The following is a 24,065-nucleotide window of genomic DNA, read 5'->3' as shown; positions in this document are numbered from 1 at the left end:
TACTTTCCCCTAGGTATTTAAACTGATCTGCTATGGTAAAAGGTAGGGTGTCTAATATAATATTATATGCTTGTGAATTCACTGGAAAGAGTATAATTCAGATTAATTCTAAGACCAGATATCTTTTGAAATTCTGTTAGTGCTGTTAAAACAGCAGGGACAGTGTTTTCTGGGTCTGATATATATAAGACCATATCATCTGCATATAGAGAAATTTTCTGTTCCAGTCCTTCTCTGACAATCCCCTTTATCTGATAAGAATTTCGGCAGTAAACCGCCAATGGTTCAATAGCGATTGCAAACAACAGTGGCGACAAGGGACATCCTTGTCTGGTACCACGTTCTAGTTTAAAGTAGTCTGAGCAAATGTTATTAATACAAACTGAAGCTTCTGGATTGGTGTACAGTAGTTTGATCCAAGCACAAATATTCGGGCCAAACCCAAATTTCTCCAATGCAGTGAAAAGGTAATTCCATTCAATCATATCAAATGCTTTTTCTGCGTCTAATGATAGTAATATCGCTGGGGTGTTTGATTTTGCTGGTGAATATATAACATTAAACAAGCGTCGGAGATTTGAAGATAGGTGTCGGCCTTTAATAAATCCAGTTTGATCTTGTGATATTACCGAGGGCAGCACTTTCTCCATCCTTCTAGCTAGGATTTTTGAGAGTATCTTAACATCATTATTCAGGAGTGAAATTGGTCTGTATGATGCACATTGTAACAAGTCCTTATTTTGTTTAGGAAAGACGGTGATTAATGCTTGTCGAAATGTTTGAGGTAGTATTTGGTTGTCTCTAGCTTCTGTAAATGTTGCCAATAAGAGGGGAGCTAGCTGAGTGGAGAATTTCTTATAAAATTCTACGGGGTAACCATCAGGGCCTGATGATTTCCCGCTTTGTAGTGACTTTATAGCGTCTAGTAATTCTGTTAGCGTTAGAGGTTTATCCAGTTCCTCAGCACTTAAAGCATCTATTTGTGGTATCTGTGAAGTATCCAGAAATGCATTAGATTGTGTGTTGTCTTCTTTGGGCTCAGTGGAATATAAAGACTTATAGTAATCTCTAAATGTGTGCATTATTTTATTATGATCGATGATTTCTTCTCCATTCTTGTTGGTGATTACTGGTATTGCATTGTGAACTTCTTGTTTATGAATTTGTTGAGCTAAAAGCTTATTAGCTTTTTCTCCGTGTTCATAGTAATGCTGTCTAGACTTATAAATAAGTTGTTCAGTTTCTTTAGTTGTTAAGATGTTAAGTTCTGTATGTAGGGCCTGCCTTTTCCTGTGGAGAACTTCATTTGGACGCCTGGCTTGTTCTTCATCTATTCTAGTAATTTCATTTCTTAGCTCTGACACTTTCTTGGTTTCTAATTTATTTCTGTGGGAAAGATATGAAATAATCTGTCCTCTTAAGAAGGCCTTTAGAGTTTCCCAGTGTGTTCCTGCAGAAACCTCTGTGGACGTGTTTGTCTCTAGGAAGAAGCTGATTTGTTTGGATATAAATTCTGTGCAGTTCTCGTCTGCCAATAAAAGAGGGTTAAGACGCCATCTGCGAGGTGAGTGTGAGGGGCTTATTGATTTTAGCTCCAAGACTAGAGGGACATGGTCAGAGATAACAATTGTGTCATATTTGCATGATTTAATTGTAGGCAAGAAATTATTATCTATAAAAAAATAATCAATTCTTGAGTAGCTATAATGCACTGGTGAGTAGAACGAATATGTTCTTGAGTTTGGGTTAAGAAACCTCCAAGGGTCTGATAAGTTGTGATCATTCAAAAACTGTGTAATTATCTTTGCAGTATTAGATGTCGTCCCCCCTGTCACAGGAGTCCTATCTAAGAGTGGATTTAAAACACAATTAAAGTCCCCAGCCATTATAATTTTATGAGTGTTCACATTGGGAATGGATGCAAATAGATTTTGCATGAATTCCTTATCATCAACATTGGGTGCATAAACATTTATCAAAATAATTTTACTGTTATATAAGTTGCCCATGACCATCACATATCTCCCTTCAGGGTCCAACACTACATCTGATGCTACAAATGGAACTGTTCTATGTATGAGAATTCCCACCCCTCTAGTTTTCTTTATAAAGCTAGAATGGAACATTTGGCCAGTCCAGTCTTTTTGTAATCTGAACTGATCCTTGGTTAGTAAGTGGGTCTCCTGTAAAAATACTATTTTAGCGTTTAAGCCTGTTAGGTGAGAGCATACTTTCTTTCTCTTTAATTCGTGATTCAGGCCTTTAACATTCCAGCTCACAAAGTTAACTGTCCCATCATGGAGACATTGATTCTGAGTTTTTAATGTCATTTTATAGTTTTAATTGGTAATATGGCAGTTTTAATCTTAGTTTCAAGTGGTTAATTCTGATTAATTTTCATTTTCTAAATTTACTCATTTGATGTGCTCCAAAAATGCATAGTTTTACACATATTTTAAGACTGATATTGCCATTTTCTGTCTGTTGTCATCATCAGTGGTGATGGCTGGGAACAGCTAGATCCAGAAATTGCTTTACCACTCCGTTCCCGAGTGGAAGAAGGAGAATTCTGGGTGGATGAGATTGAGTTTGGGAAGGAGTTTGATGAGGTCACTGTTGCATATCCATTCAGCATAGAGGGTCACATGAAGAGTTTGTGGACAGGTGAGTTCATAACACCAGAAAAAAGGAAAAGTATAGGCAAATCAGAATGTATTGCAAAAGATGTTCATTATCTGTTTAACTTGTAGGAGCCAATCTATCCTTCAGTCAGCAGGTGTATAGTTCTTGGATCAAAGATCGCACAGCTGGAGGCTCTCGTAACACTAATAGTTTTAGCTGTAATCCTAAATTCTGGCTAAAAATCCAAGAAGTCGGGGAGGTGCTACTCTGCTTGCATCAATGGGATCTTTATAGATCTCCGAAAAACTCTTGGATTAGCCTACCAGTTCAGAGGAGAGAAGCTTTAAGGCACAGATGTGATCACCTCACCAAACATCATGCTATTGGATTTCATGTATGGAAGGTAAGAGTCTCTAATCACAATAGCAAACAAAGAAACCATATGAGGTTCTTAGAGAGAATTCTACTGTCAAATCCATGGATCTAAAGTGAAGTTGAATCTTAGCAAAGTGAGTTATAACTGGGACTCGGCTGGTAGTAACACTAAAACTAATTTAAAGTTGCATCACAGGATTATGTTTTGACATACTTGATTAAAAAAATGACAATGTCTTTGGATCTGTATTTAAACTCTCTTAAGATTTATCTAGCTCATATTTGGGTAATAGCACCACCCTCCATTATATTAATGTTCCAGTGGGCACACCTTTCCAATACATTAGTGTTCCTCAGTTCAAATGCAGACCTGCCTCAGAGGTCCCAGCTCTTGCAAAAGACAACCTCTGTGTCCGTTAAATCTGGTTCCCTCTGTCCTATATGAAGATTTATGGCATGTTTTAAATGTTTTCACCTCCTTGAACATACATGAACTGGTGTGTTACACAGGCAGCACTTCAGCTACTTTCTCCAGAGGATTTGCAATAATAAACTGAGGGTGCTAGATTGTGTGGCATCAGTTGCAGATGTAGGTGTCCTGGAAGATTACTTCTAGTTAATCCCTCTTTGTGTTATACAAGTGTTATTTAGGTTTATTTTTTGACTTCCTTGATGTAAATTAAATCACATAGAGTGCATTGCATTTTAATTGCACTTTTTTTTTTTATATATATATCTTTGTAAGAGTGCTGCCAAACCCAGATGCCACAGGTGTCCTAAGCAGAACTTTGTGTACATTATTACCCTGATAACTTTTTTTAATATGCATATCTTTGTTCTGTTCGTATTAGGAATGAAGTAAACAGATTGTCACTTTCAGTTTCTAAAGGTGCACTTATACTATTTAATTTCAAAGGTGAAGAAGAAGAGACTCAATCTTCCCAGAACACTTCAGGAGGCTCCATGTCTGTCCACGCTATGTCACGCCTATGAACGAGAAGTTTCAGTGCACTGTGTTCTCTCCCCTGGCTATTATCTTGTTATTCCAAGCATCTTTCTACAGGGTGCAGAGGGACGTTTTCTAATGAGAGCTTTCTCTACTGGACAACTTTCTCTCAGGTAAGATGAAAAATTTTATCATTTAACCTTATAAGCGATGCATGAATGTGAAGCTTATATTGATAACAGAGACTATGGATGTGAAGACCCATACTAGTAACATGTTTTATCAGTATTTGTTTACAATTTTGTACTGTACAGATGTGAAAAGGCTACCTCTTCGTAATTGTTCTTGTTATGTGAAGCCTCTTCATACCAAAGTAAACAAGGAGATATAACATTCATTTGCTGAGTTCAGCTGTTCAAGGAAGGGGTAACAGGAGTCTGCAGTTTGGCCAATGCTGCATGGACAAAGTGAATAATCAGTCTGGACGAAGTAGTATTCAGTGTAACTTGCTAATCAATGTACCTGCACATCTGTGGGAGAAAACTGGAGTACCTAGAATGTGCAAACTCTACGCATAGTGCATCCTTCCTGAGATTTGAACTTCAAACTCTGGTGCTGATAGGCAGCAAAGTTAATCACTGTGCTTTTGTGTCACCCTTTATATTCTCAATTTACCTTAATGTTGAACATCTATTAATTCCTCTATTGTTTCAGAGTTACTTATTCTAGTTATTTTTTTGGGAACCAAAGTCTACCTTCATAGGATCAAGTTTAATGACAAAATCGATGCTGGAACAGAGGCCATTCCATCATAGAGCAAATGCACAAAGATGCTCTCAGAATTCTAGTTCAGAGTCAATAATCAACCTAATTTGTATATGCTTATGGTGGTTACATGAAACCAAAGTATCTGCTGAAACCCCACTGCATAATAGACTGTAATTCTTAACATTTGAGTTTTAATTAATTATGTCCAGTATTAGTTGTGCAATTACTGCAAGTGACACTTTGAGCAATCTTGTTTTAATTACATCTAAAGGAGAGGTGTGTCTGTTAATTTTAAATATATTTTCACGTATGGGTCACAGATTTTCACAGAAACACAGGAGGTTGTAGAGACAGGAACTTTATTCAAATACTGCAAACAAACATTTCTCTCTTTTTTCAAAAGTTTAAATGTGCTCCATGACAAGACAGAGATGACAATTCCATCTCACAATTAAAAGAATGCAAACATATCTTACTCTTCAAAGGAGTGCGTGTGATGAGCAGAGAATATGAGAGATCAATAGGTGCTGTTCGGGCTTTTAAGTATTCGAAGAACCACGCGGGAAACATATTGTGTGACAGAGCAGCAGCAAGTGAGCCCAGCAACCAAGGGAGCAATATGAAGGTAGTCTTTCAGCATTTTTTTAGGAGCGTCCGTATTCCCTAGGGGTGCAATTAGCCCCCCTGCTCACACCCCCTCCGTCAGCTTTAATCACATTCTCGTGAATTAAGCGACTCTCCAAACCAGGTTCAAACAGGCGTGCCAGGACATCAGCATTAACGTGTTCAGAACTGGGTCGATGTCTGACAGTAAAACTATATGGTTGCAAGCTCAAAAACCATCTCATGATACGAGAGTTTGTATCTTTCTGACAGTATAACCATTGAATTGGAGCATGATCAGTCATTAATGTGAAATTTCGACCTCATAAATAATAACGAAGCGCTTCTACAGCCCATTTAATAGACAAGCATTCTTTCTCAATAGTCGAATAATTGCGTTCCCTAGGAAGCAATTTCCTACTCAAAAATGTGATAGGGTGCTCTTCCCCATCAAAAACTTGGGACAGGACGGCGCCTACACCAAATGCACTTGCGTCCGTCTGTAGAACAAAATCCTTAGAGAAGTTGCGATTCCACAAAACCGGATAAGAAGACAAAGCAGTTTTCAAATCACAAAAGGAACGTTCACAAACTTCTGTCCAAAAAACAGGGTGGTTTTTCTTGCCTCTAGTAAGATCTGAAAGAGGAGCAGCCCTATTTGCAAAGTCAGTGATGAATCTTCTGTAATAACCAGCAAGCCCCAGAAAAGCACAAACTTGTTTCTACGTTTCTGGTCATGGGTAAGCAATCATCTCTTCCAGTTTTCTAAATTGTGGCCAGAGTAAACCCCTGCTCATTGAATAACCCAGATAATGAGTCTCAGACATACCCAACTTACACTTCTTAGGGTTAGCTGTCAAGCCAGCCTGTCTCAAGCTTTCAAGGACAGCCTGAATATGTTTTAAATGCGTTTGCCAATCATTGCTGAAAATCACGACATCATCGAGATGTGCCCCAGAATATTCGGAATGAGGACGCAAGATCTGATCCATCATACACTGGAAAGTTAGTGGCGCGCCATGAAGACGAAACAGAAGTCTAGTAAATTCATAAAGTCCGTCAGGAGTCGCAAATGCTGTTTTCTCACAATTGCCAGCCTCAAGAGGCACCTGCCAGTAACCTTTCGTGAGATCTAGCGTGGAGATATAGGTCGCCTGACCCAGTTTTTCCAACAACTCGTCAACATTGGGCATTGGATAAGCATCAAATTTAGAGACCTTATTCAAACTCCTGAAATCGATACAGAAGCAAACCGAACCGTCTTGTTTTTTTTTTTTGTTTTTTTTTTGTTTATTTCGCCTTATACAATTTCTTGTATTAGGAATTTGGTAGTTTTCGCATACCCCTTGGGGTCAGAGCACAGGGTCAGCCATTGTACAGCGCCCCTGGAGCAATTACAGGTTAAGGGCCTTGCTTAAGGGCCCAGCAGAGCAGTGGCCTTTTGGCAGTGACAGGGATTCGAACCGGCAACCTTCGGGATACCAGCGCAGATCCTTAGCCTCAGAGCCACCACTCCGCCCTGTTTTGGTACTAATACGACCGGACTGCACCAGTCACTTTTACTTTCACGAATTACACCCAATGCCAGCATCTTTTGGACTTGCGTCGCGCTTCTGGAATCCGATATAGGTGCATTTGTACCCTAACACCGGGTTCAGTAGTGATTTTATGTTCTGCAAGGTTAGTCACGCCTGGCAAGTCTGAAAAAACATCAGTGTTCCGTTCAATCAAAGTTAGCAACTCTGTCTTTTGCGAGTCAGTCAAATCGTCTCCAATGGCAACATCGGTCTTGGGAGACCGCAGCCAAGGAAGCGTAAACCCCCTGTGGGTCATGCCACTCCTTCAAGAGATTAACATGTAAAATCTGTAATGGTTTGCGCTGGCCCGGTATTCTAACCTTGTAATTCACCAGCCCCATACGCTCCTCAATAATGGCAGGGCCCTGCCATTTCGCTTGGAATTTGTGCGGGTCAGATGGAATCAGAACCAAAACACGATCACCAGGTTTGAATTCACGGAGCTTACAGTGTCTATCGTAAAGATGTTTCTGGGTTTCTTGTTCACATCGCTGATGCTCCACAGCAACAGAAGAAAGTTTAGAAATTCTATCTTGCAACGAAATTACCCGATCTACAAAGCTCAGCCCGTGAGCTGTTGGCCCGATTCCTGTCCATTCCTCTCGTACAACATCCAAGATGCCTCTCGGGCGCCTGCCAAACAACAGCTCGAACGGACTCAAGCCAGTGGACGCCTGCGGTGATTCCTGCACCACAAACATAATAAAAGGCAGGACAGAGTCCCAAGACGTCGGATAATCATGAGTGACTTGCCTGATCATCTGTTTTAAAGTCTTGTTAAATCGTTCAGTCAAACCATTCGTCTGTGGATGGTAAACAGTGGTACTCAATTTCTTAATAGCAAAGCTGTCACATAATTGTTTCATCATGTGAGAAATAAAAGGCGTGCCCTGATCAGTTAAAATTTCTCTAGGGATGCCAATATGAGTAAAAATCTCACACAAAGCTTTGGCTACAGTTGAGAAATTGGCTTTTTTCAAAGCAGCCACTTCCGGATACCGTGTTACGTAGTCAACCAACACAAACATATATTGATACCCATTTTTAGTCTTTGGTAGAGGGCCTACAATATCTAATCCCACCCATTGAAAGGGGACTTCCAAAATAGGCATAGAAGAAAGGGAAGCCCGAGGAGGTTTATAAGCAGAGATGATCTGGCAATCAGGACATGAAGTACAGGATCGCTCCACATGTTTCCCCATATTCAGCCAATAAAATCATTTTGATAAACGTTCTCTAGTCTTATCAGCACCCAGGTGCCCACCCAAGATGTGAGAGTGAGCTAACTGCAAAAGAATGTCCCTATGTACTTCAGGTACAACTAACTAACGGTCTCGCTGGAGAGATCGGGTTCAATATCTAATCGGGGCTCGAGATCTTCCACAATAGCCACCAGTTCTTCTCACCCAACCCCCCCAGCCCCCGCTAAGCTTGACAGGGGGCTCAATGACTGGTGCCTGACATTCAGTCCTGATTCTAGGTAAAAAGGGCATTCCTCCTACCGATTAGCAAGGGCCAGGGGCAGGAGTCCGAAACAGCAGACCAAACTTTAAAGTGCCGACCCTTATATGTTAAAGGAAGAAGCAATGTCTGATAGTCTTTAACATCTCCATGTACACAACGTATGTTTACAGTTTCAGTGTTACACAGAAACCTGTCATCAAGACAGTCCCGTCTGACAATGCAAAGGTCACTTCCTGAGTCCAATAATGCCGAGATCTTGCGGCCCGCCAACTTCATTCACCAAGATCATTAAGCCTTCCTTTTTATCTGAAGAATAAGGAACACGTGAGCAACAAACCTTGGCCAAAACAATTTCCATCGACGGAGCAGGAGATAGGTAACATTCCCTCGCCAAGTGGCCGGTTTGATCACACTGGAAGCATCTTCGTTCAGCTCCACTGCCGAAATATCTACGGCGACGTCCACGGCCTCCTGCCAACCCAGATGTGGGCACTACATCAACAGCTGGAACTCCTGGAGGCCTTCATGAGGAAACCCGATTTTTCAGGTTGTACAGCTTGTTGATGCTCTAAATTTCGTTAAAAGCGACGAGTATTCCCTGGGCGATCCATCTGAGGCTGAAAAACAGCATAAGGATCAACAAATCCACCACTTTTTCTCCAAGCAGTTTGAGCACCCTCCAATCGTTTGCTAAGATCGTCAACGACTCAACATCATGACGAAGAAATTCATCTCGGAGAACTGCAGGTATCCCTGCCAGCAGTATATTCATGACAACCTTTTCCACAACGTGTTTCCCTCAAACCAGCAATGAACTTTATGAATCAAATCTTGTATCTGCGCACGAATGGGACCGTCCATGTTCAATCTCCAATCATGAAATGCAAAACCTTTAGCCAAAAAGCTCGTAGTTTTACGTAAAACAACCTGCCGCTTCAAGAAATCATAATCGCCGAGTTTATCATGAGGCACATTCCGTAAGGCATCCCCGGACGAATAAGGGGAGACGATAACAGCCCAGTTTCGTTTGTCCCATCCCATCAAAGTCGCCACATGCTCAAAAGCTAAAAGAAACATCTCTGGGTCATCGGAAGGACCCATCTTTGTTAGCACCTCATTGCAATTTACAGGTGGAGCAGGTATACAGTCATCCTCTGGGTCGGGAGGAAGCGGGACATTCTGAGCGATTTGAAACAACTCCTCTACGTTCATCTGTGCAACCACTCCTGGTACCACTTGTCACTCTTGGGTCACAGATTTGCACAGAAACACAGGAGGTTGTAGAGACAGGAACTGTATTCAAACACTGCAAACAAACATTTGTCTCTTTTTCAAAAGTTTAAACGTGCTCCATGACAAGACATAGATGACAGTTCCATCTCACAATTTAAAAAAAAAAAAAAATGCAAACATATCTTCCTCTTCAAAGGAGTGCGCCTCAGGAGCAGAGAATATGAGAGAGAAAGCAAGCAATCAATGAAAAATCAATAGGTGCTGTTCGGGCTTTTAAGTATGCGAAGTACTGTGCGGGACGCATATCGCGCGACAGAGCTGCAGCAAGTGAGCCCAGCAAGTAAGGGAGCAATATGAAGGTAGTCTTTCAGCGTTTTTTAGAGCGTCTGTATCCTCTAGGGGTGTGATCAGCCCCCCAGCTCACAATATATTAAAATTTCATGTTCTGTCATCAGCTTAAATTTACAAAGGTGGTAAGGTCAATATGATGTGATATAGTGAGATACATAAAATATACAGTGTCCTCCATAATGTTTAGGCAAACACAGTTTCCTTGATTTACCCCCTTGTTCCACAGTTTAAAATTATGGCAGTGCATCACCATAGAAGATACTCAACACTTGATGTCTTTGAATCACAGAATTCAGGCAGCAATTGCATCCAAGGGATACGTGACTACAGTGGGTTGGCACCCTGCCTGGGATTGTTTCCTGCCTTGTGCACTGTGTTGGCTGGGATTGGCTCCAGCAGACCCCCGTGACCCTGTGTTTGGATTCAGCGGGTTGGAAAATGGATGGATGGATACGTGACTAAGTACTAAATATGACAACTGCAGAACCTAAAGATAGTCTGTAGACAGAGGCAAGCCTATGTGTTTTATGCCTATACTAATGAAGCAATGAATAATCACAAGACACCTGTGACGCCAGATGTCCTAACCGTTATGGTGCCCTGAAATTGGGGGGTGCGGACCATGTATAAAAGTGTTGTCATTTCTACATGGTGTTACTGAAATGTACCCAAATACCATTAAATCAGAGTCTTCAACGTGCACTTTGGTAATTTCGGAATTGTTTGATTTGTAATTTTGAACTGTGGAGCAGAGGGGTAAATCAAGGAAGAAAAATGAGTCTTTGTCCCATACATTATGGAGGGCACTATACTCTTAGATCCTGAACCTGACCTACTCTAATAATATATTAAGTGAATTTTTATCAGACATTTCCATGCCCTTTGTAAAGTTAAGTATTGTGAGTGACACTCCAAATATGGTAACATTTTCATATATTGATCATCTGGAAACTAAATTGGAGCTTACCTTGTACAGTGGTACCTCTGGTCACTTCCGTAATTCATTCCAAAACTCCGGACGTGACCCGATTTTGGTCGCGACCCGAACGTAATTTCCCCATAAGATTGTATGTAAATACAATTGATCCGTTCCAGACCGTACGAACTGTATGTAAATATATATAAATTTTTTAAGCACAAAAATAGTTAATTATACCATAGAATGCACAGTGTAATAGTAATTGAATAACATGGAGAAAACCTTGAACAACAGAGAAAACTAACATTGTAAGAGTTCGCGCTAGACCCTTACGAACTGCTCGCTGTAAACTCATTGGCGCATACAAACGACCGTAGGGAAACTGGCCGCCAGTGTTTTTGTTCATCACCAGAGCGTGTGGTCATAAACAGATGCAAAATTTTGGCAAACGTTTTGATCGTAACCCGATTTGTACGTGTTCGGAAACGTTCGTGACCAGAGATTCTACTGTATAGAGCATTCTTATAAACTTTAATAGTGTTAGTCCATGCAGACAAGTACATTTGCAACTTTTTAAATTTTCAGTTACTCATCAACACATTAATTTCTCACTTAAGATTGCTTGTGTTTTCATTAAACTAACAACATTTATTTATATAGCACATTTTCAAACAAATGATGTAGCTCAAAGTGCTTTACAAGATGAAGACAGAAAAAATATAAAAATAAAATTGGGCAATACTAATTAACAAGAATAAAGTAAGGTCTGATGGCCTGGGAGGACAGAAAAAAAACAAAAAAACAAAAAAACTACATCTACAATACTAATACTTAATTACATTATAAATGCATGTTTTCCCCTTTAATTACACAAGTAAATTTGTTTAAATAGGTATGCATCAATGTAGCACATGTGGATTTTACAGTTTTATAATGCTTATTACAGAATGGTTCTAGTTCAATCAAACTATGAGCAAATCTCCTGTACACAGGACTGTTTAGAGTCCACAGATTTTGTACAGGATTAAAATCCATGCTCTGAATGGGCCAGTCCAGGGCATTGATGTTTTTTTTTTTTTTTTTTTTTTTTTTTTCCTCAAGTTGGTTGTGTGTTCTGGTTCTTTACTGAATTTAGCATTCTGGTATAGGCAGTTTTTACAATAAAAATAGTTACTTTATTTGGAACTATTCAAGTTCCCCTCAGTTTTAGCCAGAGCTCCTGTCTTTGTGCAAGAGATACTTCCACCACCATGCTTGACAGCAGGTACTGTGTTCTTTAGATAATGAATTGTGTTAGCTCTGTGTCAAATGTATCTTTAGGAATTCTGGCCATAAATTTCTACAATGGTTTCATTAGACCATAAGATATATTCCTGTATGGTTCTGAAAGATTCTGTTTCTTTGCAAAATTTATTTTGGCTTGGATGGTCAATTTTGACAAAAATTGTTTGTTATGACAGCCTACCCTACAGATCAGATTTGTGATGAACTCACAAAATGGATGGAATATGTAGTGAGTGCCCATTTACTTTAATAAATTCCTACAGCTTCCTCAAGGTTACTATGGGAATTTAGGTACTTGTAACCGGAAATTAATCCAAACCACAAATGCAGTTGTACAGCAGATTGTCTTAAAAAGAAGAAATAGAGAGTTTTGCAATGGCCAGATCAAAGCCTATGCAACATTATGGTTTGACTTGACAAAGACTTTACATGCACAGAAACTGTCAACAGGTGGAATCAGAGGAAAAAAAGGAATGTGTAAAAATTCCTCATGGTCAATATAAACATTTGATGGACTATTATAAGAAACATTTACATGATGTTATTTCTGCAAAAGGAGGCAACAGCAGGGTAGTAAGTAAAGCCAAGCTTTCAAACTTTATCCACAGTTAGAAATTTAATTTGTGTTTTATTTTTTTAATAATTGCAAAATGCTATGTTTTAATTGTATTTCTGGTTAGGTTACCTTAACCAGGTGACAATACTGAAATAAGGATCAAAATATCTTGTGTTTACATGATAGAGTATTCAATATTCTGAGTGACAGAAATGTCACTCTTGTTTAACAGCATTTATTCTGAGACTCACAAAATACTGTACTCACTTAAAAACATCATGAACAACCATTCTTTTGTTAATCACCCACTGCCATCAAACATTTACTGTATGATAGCATAACTTGATTTGAAATGTTGTTACTTGTGTTTCAAATTTGCCTTGTTCATAGTCAAGAAATCCTTCACCGGATGTGAATTGATTATGCATGTGATCATCTGCTGATTAAGTAGCTGCATAAAAAATTGCACCTTTTGCATAAATTTTAAATTTGCTTTTGTGTGACATTCACTTCACCAAGTTGCTGGAACCACTAGAGTAATTGTATTGTAACCTACATACTAAATTATTGACTTTGTTTCTGAATTAGGACGGAAAAATTAATGTTTTAAAAGGTAGCCATATTACAGCTCTAGAAGAGCTGTTGAAGAATACAAAATTGTGTCAGGGAGGTATGAGGGTGGCTTGGTTTAAGTACAACTTTAATGTTGTTAGTGTTCCATTTCATTTGAATTTCCCTATGGTATTAATAAAGTTTATCTACTCCAATATCCTTATTCTAAAATGTTAATTCTTTCTACTGTACTAACAGTGAGGTGAAGCTGCCAGACATTCAGTATCCTGCGAATGCCAAAAATGATGCAGAATGGGAAACCATCAGCTTTGATGGCCAGTGGCTCAAAGGAAATAGTGCAGGGGGCAGCCGAAACTTTTCCACTCATTTTGCTAATCCAATTCTGCCATTCAAAGTCAACTCTGACACCGGGAAGACAACATTAAATATTGTACTGCAGCAGCACTGTCAAACTGGAAAATGCCATGCCATTGGATTTCATATATACCAGGTAAATAAAAACTTTTTATTAAAGTCACCACTTTACATTTTCAGCCTGAATGCACTCTGGTTGTGCTTCAAACATCATTTGTGGACCAAATATTGGTCTAGACCCCACAATTAACTTTAAGTAATGAATCACTGTGTCTTTCTCTAGGTTGCTCATAATACTGATCTTAATAAATGTCTAAAGGATCAGGAACCTATAAAAAGCTGTACTCCCCATCGATACACAGAGGAAATCAGCATTATGTGTGTCCTGCCACCAGGAAATTATGTTATTATTCCATCAACATATGAACCGGACTGTGTTGGTTTTTTCACAGTGAGCATAGCTACCAGAATAGACAGGTAACTTGAAAGTTTTTCTCACTGAGATGGTTGGAATCATTCACATTTCGACATTTTATTTTCAATGTAGTTTTATTTATACAATAAATTACATCTAAAATACTTAAAAGTATTAAAATTATTCTTGGGGAAAGCTCCTTACGACTTCAGGAAATCAGTGATATGACATGATATTTGCAGACTCCTTGTTGTTTTAAGTAGAAAATATATTTTCTTAGTCCTAAAATTCATTTACTCGCTACTTCTTTTTGGTATAGTCCTGGCACCTTATTGATAGTCATCTATAACACAGCTAAAATGTATTTTGTCGCTTATCAGCAGGCTACCACTGGGGACTTGATGGTGCTTCTTATTGTTACCTGACTGTCAAAGGGTTCTTTTAAATCAATGCCAGTAAGTGTTCACACAGAACTGTTCTGTTGGTGAATGGACTATATAGAAATAAACGGGCATTTGACAGCATGTAGAGTTCATTCAGATTCTTTTTATCTTATTTTCAATAATATTCAATAGGTATTGCCTTCTCAATCCACAGCCCTCAAACAGTCAAACATGGACAGCCTCGTGAGACAGCCAGGTTATTAAAAGTAATTTCAATACCTTTGACACAACAGACATTTCAAGCTATTGTTAAGAAGAAAACAGATGTCGGCCTATACCTGTACTAATTTGACTAGCAGACTGGAGTAGGAGAATTTGGCATTAATAAATAATTTATTATTTAATTTGCTCCTTTTCACACAGGAAACCAGTGAGAAGTCAAGAGACACTAGGCAGATTCCTGCAAGAGGTACATTACTCCCATGCTTGATCAGTAATTGATCACAAAATTCTGGTAGTTGGGCATAGTCTTGGTTGAACTGTATATGTCTTCCTGTTCCTGTAACATAAATTTTTCAACTCTCAAATACATGGCTTAGTATGAGAGAATTAGAATAGAATAAATGGTATTTGCATTATTTTAATTATGAAACATTTCCTTAATATCTACCAGTGAACTGCATTTAATATTAGTAGAGCAAGCCCAACAAAGTCCTTCCTGTCTACTTTTTCTAGAATTCCTACCTGTGTCTCTTTCCTTTGTCTTTTAGCCATTCAGCATGAGATATTGAGGCTGTAGTTATATACATGTTTTTCATAAAGCCTTAATTTCTCTCACACTTTATAGGAAGCAAAGCTCTAGATAGATGCTTTCAGATTCTTATTCTGTGCTATCAAAAGTAGTGTTGCCCTGACAGTCTTCCTTCATTTCTTTGTCTTCAGAATTTAATTTTTTCTGAATTGAATTTCTCCTTCTCTTGGCAAGTGATTGTGCCAACAAGCCATTCATTTCAGATTGAGGAATTTTTTATTAAAATGATATTCACTAAAAATATTAAATGATAATTCAAGATTTATAGTAAGGTTTAACTCTTATGAGTTTATATTTAAATAAAGTTTATTTTTTTGTTTTCTTGTGGCAGGTCTCCTACATTGCAGAGATGAGAAGATAGGCAAAGGAGCATGTGCTGGTGGAAGCTCATCACTTGGCCTCACATAAAAGTACTGGAGCAAGACCCTGGAGAATCGGAGCAGGGATCTTTTATTGTTCCGCCAGTGCCGCTAGCAGTTTGCGCATCACAGCTTCTCCATTCTCGTGGCACTAATCTGAGGTGACATGACCCGGTGGTGTAAACAAAAAAGCACCGATTGAAGAGGCCACAGTCTTGTTTGGGTGGAACTGAAACAAAAGCATCTCTCATTTAACCAGGGGTATTCAGCAAAGAAAAAGCACACCCCATTCTACATTTAAAGTAGTAGCCCCCTCACTCCAGTTCTTTGACATGCCATCATGCAGCTTTGATGTTTTTCTGGAACATACAAATGACAACAAAGAAAACTCCCCAACGGATTTACAAGAGGCTTCAGCACTCAAGCCATGCATGCAATAGAGTTTACATATTGTCTTTGAGCTCAGTTTTTGTTGTTTTGGAATGGGTTCTCCTGTTGGCTTTTCAGTGTGTCTCCATTGGAAGTGTCATATCAGAGTGATTTCTTGTAACTCTATACTCTCAACTTCAGTTGATTGATTTACATTTTCCTTATCAATAAGTAGGAAAAAGCAGCTGACCTGATAAGCCAAAGGAAACAGGAGCGTTGTTGGCATTAACTAATATTTTATCAGGCATGTAGGCCACACACTGTATAATTTTCAGATTATCAGTTTACACTTTCTCCTAACGCTGACTGTTTTTTGGCACTTTTACAACTCATTTTGTTAGCTATTGTCTGAACAGCTTAATTGTACAACAGTCTTAAATCTGTCTTAGACTCAGAAATAATTAGCCAGTCTTGTTTTAAGCCTTAATAACTAGTTTGCCCATAATTTTATTTAATCAGAAATATTCCACCAACCATAAACCCATGTTGGATTTATTGGTGGAAAATATGCTATTTTCTGGAAGCCAACACACATACATTGATGGAAGTGCCTTGTATAGTACTTACTGTACCTCTGTAAGCTACAGATAAGCCTAACATCACTCAATGATGACAAGATATTGACATGACTCTAGTTTAAAATATAAGTGATCTATATCTCAATTTTTTGCGTGTGCACTCCTGTAGTGCTACAGGTCTGTATTCACAAGAATATTAATTAAAAGTCAAATTATTGAATCTTAATATTTAATAATGTCATTCATGCAACATTGTGCAAATGTACTTTGGACCATTTATTTCCCTGCACTTTCACTCTGTAACAGTACTTGTTCAAGTGGTACCAAAAAAGGGTTTTCCAATATTATAAAAGATGGACATATTTCTGGTGCTCATGTATACTTGAAGTGTAATTTGGAGAGCTATGAAGACTAAACTTCAGCTAGGATATGTTTTGCAAGGCTCTCAGTTTAACACATGTGCAGCACCAGAACCATTTTCTCATATTACCTGGGTCAGTAAATATCTTAGTATTGTTTTTCAGGGTGTTGGCTCTTATTGACTCTCTAAACCTAACAAAAAAATAAATAGGGATGCCATGCCCTCTTTGGTTTATGTATTTGTATCAGTTCTACTCTTTACTTGGCATAATTCATTCCAAAAATGTCTCCTTAGAAAAAGATTTTGCCATTAGACAAATTCGTTCAGATCAGCTTCTAAGTGTTTTTCATAAATAAAAGACTGTTAAACACTTATTTAGATTTATGTGAACATAGGGATAATATAGGAAAAAATGTTCAAGAGCAATGCTCAAACTACAATACTACATTACTACTGGGACTTTGTGTTTTCATTTCAAATGAATTTTGAAACCAATACTAGAATCTGACTTTAACAGAACTGGTTGGTTAATAGAAGGCTTCTGCCAACCCACAGTATATGAAGGTGATAGTAAACTGTGGAGTTTTCTAATAAAACCGATGTGCAGTAATGTCCCTGGCTAACAAGAACAAACTAATCGGAGCATAACACTATCAAACCCTTGTTATGTCGCTCATGTTTCATCTCTCTGCTTTTTCTTAATTAACACACCTGCAAAACGAGGAGAACTGTGTGGATTTATATACAGTACTGTGCAAAAGTTTTAGGCAGGTGTGAAAAAATGCTGTAAACAAAGAATGTTTTCAAAAATGGAAGTGTTAATCATTTATTTTCATCAATCAACAAAATGCAGTGAATGAACAAAAGAGAAATCTAAATTAAATCAATATTTGGTGTGACCACCCTTTCCCTTCAAAACAGCATCAGTTCTTCTAGATAGATAGATAGATACTTTATTAATCCCAATGGGAAATTCACAAAATTCTAGGTACACTTGCACAAAGTTTTTGAAGGAACTCGGCTGGTAGGTTGTTCCAGACATCTTGGAGAACTAACCACAGATCTTCTGTGGATGTAGGCTTCCTTACATCCTTCTGTCTCTTCATGTAATCCCAGACACACTCGGTGATGTTGAGATCAGGGCTCTGTGGGGGCCATACCAACACTTCCAGGACTTCTTGTTCTTCTTTACGTAGAAGATAGTTCTTAATGACTTTGGCTGTATGTTTGGGGTCGTTGTCCTGCTGCAGAATAAATTTGGGGCCAATCATATGCCTCCCTGATGGTATTGCATGATGGAGAAGTATCTGCCTGTATTTCTCAGCATTGAGAACACCATTAATCTTGACCAAATCTCCAACTCCATTTGCATAAATGCAGCACCAAACGTTCAAGGAACCTCCACCATGCTTCACTGTTGCCTGCAGACACTCATTATTGTACCGCTCTCCAGCCCTTCGACGAACAGAACTGCCTTCTGTTACAGCCAAATATTTCAAATTTTGACTCATCAGTCCAGAGCACCTGCTGCCATTTTTCTGCACCCCAGTTCCTCTGTTTTCGTGCATACTTGAGTTGCTTGGCCTTGTTTCCACGTCAGAGGTATGGCTTTTTGGCTGCAACTCTTCCATGAAGACCACTTCTGGCCAGACTTCTCTGGACAGTAGATGGGTGTACCTGGGTCCCACTGGTTTCAGCCAGTTCTGAGCTGATGGCACTACTGGACATCTTCCGATTTCGAAGGGTAATAAGCTAGATGTGTCTTTCATCTGCTGCACTAAGTTTCCTTGGCCGACCACTGTGTATGATCCTCAACGTTGCCCGTTTATTTGTGCTTCTTCAAAAGAGCTTGAACAGCACATCTTGAAACCCCAGTCTGCTTTGAAATCTTTGTCTGGGAGAGACCTTGCTGATGCAGTATAACTTGTGTCTTGTTGTTGTGCTCAATCTTGCCATGACATGAAACTGTCTTCCACAACCTCACCTTGGTAGCAGAGTTTGGCTATTCCTCACTCAGTTGTAAGCCTCCTGCACAGCTGTTTCTGTTTCAGTTAATGACTATATTTCAACGTATGTGTGACATTGATGATCATTAGCACCTGTTTGGTATAATTGGTTGATCATATACCTGACTATAATCCTACAAAATCCCTGACTTTGTGCAAGTGTACCTATAAGAATTGATGCTGGTTTGAAGGCAAAAGGTAGTAACACCAAATATTGATTTGATTTAGATTTTCTTTTGTTCGCACACTTTGCATTTTGTAAACTGATAACAATAAACAATCATTATTTATATTTCTGAAAGCATTCTTTGTTTACATAATTTTTTCACACCTGCCTAAAACTTTTGCACATTACTGTGCATATATATAAAAAATAAAATCCAGGAGTTAACTTTTGTCCGTTGCATATGACACTATTATTTGGCGTGTATTATTTAACAAAGTGTCCATTTGAGGACCTGTTAAGTGTTTCTCAAACTACAGTCTGTTATTCTCTTATGTATCTGGGCCTTCCTTCCACTTTCTTTTTTTCTATCCTGATTAGATCTAATTCGCCCTTTTCCCTCGAGACAGTATTAGACACCTTTGCATGAAACATTCAATGTCTTGGTAATCTATCACATGGAAAAAACATTGTGTCAAAACACAGACGCACACATGCATTAGACTGACATGTTTCTTGCAAATTTTGCTTTATTTTGTATATTTTTTAACCCAGAACTGAACTTTATGAGTGCTATTACCTTGCAAACAAAGGAAAGACCATTTGTTTACTTTATTGAATAAAAAAACAGTTTTCAAGGGTGCTAAAGCAATTACGAATGGTTCTTTAATAATAAATTAGCATTTAAATGTGACTAATTAAGGGTAAGCTAAGGAGATTACCATTAGGACACTGAAGTAATGTCTGCTGAAAATGGGGCTTTGCAGTCATAATGAGAATAATAAATTTTTTTTTTTTTTTTAAAAGTAATTTCAAGCAGTAATAGCCATTAGTGACACTAGTAATGTTTTGTATTTTTAAATCAATTCGATTAAAAAAAGAAATACTAAAAAAAATATACATTTCTATCAAAAACATTTCCATGTGATTCCACCCTTTTGACTAGTAGTGTATATTATTATATATAGACACATTCCTTTAGTAAATGTTAAAGAATGAATGATTCCTTTCTACTATAAATATACAGTGCCTTCCATAATGTTTGGAGCAAAGATACATATTTCCTTAAATTACGCCTCTGCTCCAGAAATAAAAATTACAAATCAAACAATTAAGACATGATTAAAGTGCACATTGTAGACTTAGAGTATTTTCATACATTTCGGTCACTCCTTGTAGAACTTATACTCTTCCTACATGGTCCCCCAATTTTAGCAAATGAAGGCCGTCATATTTATTACTTTGTTGCATATCCCTTGCTTGTAATGACTGCCGAGATCCGAAATTCACAAACATCACCAGGTGGTGAGTATCTGCTCCGTTGATGCTCTGCCAAGCCTCTAATACAACCCTCTTCAGCATATGGAAGGTGTGCTCAGTTGGACTTAAAATGAATGACTGGCTTGGCCATTCAAGAACTTAACTCAAGTATGTCTGGGATCATTGTCTTGTTGTAGGGTGAAGTGCTGTCCAATGCGTCTGGAGGCATTTACTGGAACTTGAGCAGATAAAATGTTTCAATACACCTCATAATTTATTGTGCAACTGCCATTATCAGTTACATCATCAATGAAGATACTGTAAGTGTGCCAGTACCTGTGGCAGCCAAACATGCCCAAGCCATAATATGTCCACCACCGTGTTTTAACAGATGAGGTGGTATGCTTTGGATCTTTGGCTGTTCCACTTCGTCTCAACACTTAGTTCTTGTTATCACTCTGATACAGATTCATCTTTGTCCCTCTGTCCACAAGACCTTTTTCCAGAATTCTGCAGGCTGTTTCAAGTACTAATCCGGCCATCCTGCTTTTGTGGCTAACATCTTGCAGTGTTGCCTCTGTATTTCTGTTCATGAAGTCTTCTGCAGATATTAGTCTCTGACACATCCTCCTGCCTCCTGAAGACTATTTCTGATCTGATAGGCATTTTGTTGCTTTCACTTTACCATAGTGAGGATTCTTCTGTCATCAACAGTGAAGGTTTTTCTTGGCCTACCAGTCCCTTTGTGATTACTGAGTTCACCAGTGCCTTCTTTTTCATAATGATATTACAGACAGTTAAAATCCTAAGATTTTACCAGTGTCTTCAATGGTTTTATTCTTGATTTTGAACAATGGCAACTACAGAATCCAAAGGGCATCTGTAAGTATATTTTGCCTGCTCTAATGAAGCAATGAAACACCTGAGACGCCAATTGTCCCAAACATTATGGTTCCCTGAAATGGGGGGGTCCATGTAGATAAAATATTTATTTCTACATTGTTACTGAAATGTATGCAAATACCCTTAAATTAAGGTTTCCAATGTACAATCTATAATTGTGTCTGAATTGTTTTATTTGTAATTTTATACTGTGGAGCAGAGGAGTAAATCGAGAAAATGTGTCTGTCCAAACATTACAGAAGGCAATTTTTATTTAAACAAAATCATGTATTTCAAAAACTGCTTTTTTGTTTTGCAAACGACCTGGCCACATTACTAAACGGAGCACACTGCAAAAATCCCGGTAAAATTAAATAATTTATACGGCAGTTATAGCTGGACATAGTTAAACTTGTTTTGCAGGATATTGGGATAACATGCTGGACCAAAAACAATGGAGCGTAGATCCTCTAACAGAAAAACACGTTGCAACTTGTTTGGAAAAAAGATAGGTCAATTTTTTCGTAAGTGATCATTTGTACCTTAGGTCTCATCAAGGTGGTTATCTCGAAAACTGCATGTTCTAAAAATGTTCTAACTTTGCTGGGCTGTAGTAATTCAGCTCTACAAAACGCAGGAAAAAAATGTAATTTTAAGACGTGAAAAAATTGCAAACACACATACAGACAGCATGCTAAAATCAAGCTTTATCGACGTCTTAAACATCGTGGAATACGAATCTTAACTCGATAGCGCAGTTTGATATCAAAACCAAATTCATTTACAGGGAATTAACACGTTTTCTTGGCTTGAACATTCTCCTGTGGCGGGCAATATAACTTAAGATAGCTACGCGTATGGCTCCCGAATCACTAGATGTCGCTGTACACTAGTCTACAGGGGTGTTAAAAAAAATATAAGACAACAGGGGTAATTGTTTCTTTTGGGAAATGGTGCCCTCAGGGTGTTGACTTTTAAATGTTTACTGCCATTAAATATGCGAGTGAGTCGCCTGTGGACGCGCCCCGATTGCACGCGTTCTCGCGGCAGCGCGGGCACGGTGGCGCGCGCTCGCCACACGCTGGACAGGGTACTGCGAAGGGGTCGGTTTTTTTTTTTTTTTGGACATTGAGAAGAGTAAAAGGCAGCATAGGTACCCCAAGATAATGAACAACAAGTTCGACGCGTAAGTAACTCAAGTCAGCGCAAGGCGAGCTGAGGGCGGGCTTGTGTCACCCGGCCCAGGTGTCGGTGGTACTTGGCGTCTTTGGAGTCGGGGGGCAAAGGCGAGGGCAAACGGAGGCGCCACACCGAGTTATACATACAGGGTCATGCTAGTAGCAAAGTGGGCGTGGAGACTTACCAGCCCGAGGCCCCGAATATGAAGCATTGAACAAGCGGTGCTGCAGGAACTAGTGCTTGCGGGGAAAGGGGGCGGGCCTGCTGGTTCTTCTACCTCTGAACGACTTTCGGACGGCTAGGTGGGAGTGCAGAGATGCGCAAGCCCAGAGTCGGGCTAGTGGTGCGGTCTTGTTGGGGGCGTTGCTAACATCTTCCACTTCAGATGAAGCTACAGCCCAACAACTGTCGACACCAATAAAAAAATAAATAGAATCCAACACTAAAGCCATGGGGTTGAGACGCGAGCCGAGTGGTGAAAATAACATTTCCAGATGTTGCCCTGTGCGGGTTAGAGGCACAGGCCTGATAGCGGAGACAGGCCTGAGACCACCCGAACTCTCTGTGTCACATTACAAGTGACATGCATCGTAAAACCTGGAGCGAATGTGTCGTGGGACAGGCCTGCATTTATTAGTATGAAAAAGTTGGGTCTGGACTGCTGGCGTTATACGGTAACAGTATAAATAGGACTGTTCTTGTACGGTGCGCATGAGGGTGCGCGGCAACCCTGCCGAAGTTGACGTTCATTAAAAAATAGAGACGGGTTTTAAAGTTTGTCTTTACCTCACGTAGTTGTTAAATAAGTATACCTCAAAATGATCTTCAGTCGTTGCTTTAATGTAGTCCTGTATCAATGTAGTTACTGACTAGAGCTGTGGGTTCTCAGGTTGTGGTACTCTCAAGCAGTTCTCGGGTGATAAGCAGGTGAATGCACACACATATAGTAAAACGGGAAGGACGGTGGGGGATTTGTGACCCGTAAAAAACAGCAGCCGGACCCGTTTTCCATTTTCAGCTTTGCTTCTACCCTATCGTTTCGGCCACGCAATCCCGTTCTCCTCTTGCGCGTCCACCGTCTGCACCAATTGGAAATTTCCTGTCAAAACCTTAGCTCCCCCACCTCTTTGAGTCGGTCCATGTAGAATCGAGACTGCCCGGAAACCACGCGTCAAAACCGTGGGATTTTTGCGAAAGAAGCGGCTAATACAGGTGAGTGCTCTCTTTCTCACCTCCTCCACTCCCCAACGACAAGTTTGCAGTGTGTATGTGTCACTACCTCAAGTCCAGTCCACAAACATTACAATATTTTAACTTGATAAGTGCTTTTAGGTAACAGTTGTAGAAATTGCCAGGCAGATGCAGAAGAAACAATGAGGAGCAAGGTCGAATTTAACAGTTATTAATAATAAAGTAAACGCATCATAATATTTCATTGTAGTGTACACTTGTAGTTACCAGCAGTAGAATGCTTTTGTTTTGGATAGAGTTGTCAGTGTTCAGGAATTTCCATCCCAGATCTCAGAAGCAGTACTGTGTAGCATTCACTTTGAGTTAGTTATTTTACTTTTTTTTTTTACCTGAAATAGTCTGTACTTCTTCTGATTTGAATTTACAGTATATATAATTGTATAATTTTTTAAAATTAAAAGTATAGACATTTTAGGCTGTCTG

At 39.1% G+C, this 24,065-nt stretch overlaps 2 protein-coding genes across 6 annotated transcripts in view; both read left to right on the top strand.

Moving 5' to 3' along the window:
• capn10 (calpain 10) overlaps window positions 1-16,536 on the top strand; it is a 36,134-nt gene extending 19,598 nt beyond the window's left edge. For all 4 annotated transcript variants that reach the window (XM_051922235.1, XM_051922232.1, XM_051922234.1 and 1 more), the window contains exons 7-13: window positions 2,498-2,664; window positions 2,751-3,025; window positions 3,914-4,116; window positions 13,509-13,761; window positions 13,909-14,102; window positions 14,847-14,892; window positions 15,566-16,536. In XM_051922235.1, coding sequence (XP_051778195.1) covers window positions 2,498-2,664; window positions 2,751-3,025; window positions 3,914-4,116; window positions 13,509-13,761; window positions 13,909-14,102; window positions 14,847-14,892; window positions 15,566-15,595 — 1,168 coding nt within the window. In that variant the 3' untranslated portion in view covers window positions 15,596-16,536. The remainder of the gene's footprint in view (window positions 1-2,497; window positions 2,665-2,750; window positions 3,026-3,913; window positions 4,117-13,508; window positions 13,762-13,908; window positions 14,103-14,846; window positions 14,893-15,565) is intronic.
• Window positions 16,537-22,177: 5,641 nt separating this feature from the next.
• Window positions 22,178-24,065, top strand: part of eif4e2 (eukaryotic translation initiation factor 4E family member 2) — a 74,949-nt gene continuing 73,061 nt past the window's right edge. The window contains exon 1 of one of the 2 annotated variants that reach the window (XM_028795012.2): window positions 22,178-22,398. In XM_028795012.2, coding sequence (XP_028650845.1) covers window positions 22,379-22,398 — 20 coding nt within the window. In that variant the 5' untranslated portion in view covers window positions 22,178-22,378. The remainder of the gene's footprint in view (window positions 22,399-24,065) is intronic. The other variant, XM_028795013.2, reaches the window with a different exon arrangement.

Source organism: Erpetoichthys calabaricus, chromosome 2 (assembly GCF_900747795.2).
Source record: "Erpetoichthys calabaricus chromosome 2, fErpCal1.3, whole genome shotgun sequence".
NCBI lineage: Eukaryota > Metazoa > Chordata > Cladistia > Polypteriformes > Polypteridae > Erpetoichthys > Erpetoichthys calabaricus.
The sequence above is the reverse complement of the archived record's forward strand: the minus strand, read 5'-3'. Positions and strand labels throughout refer to the sequence as shown.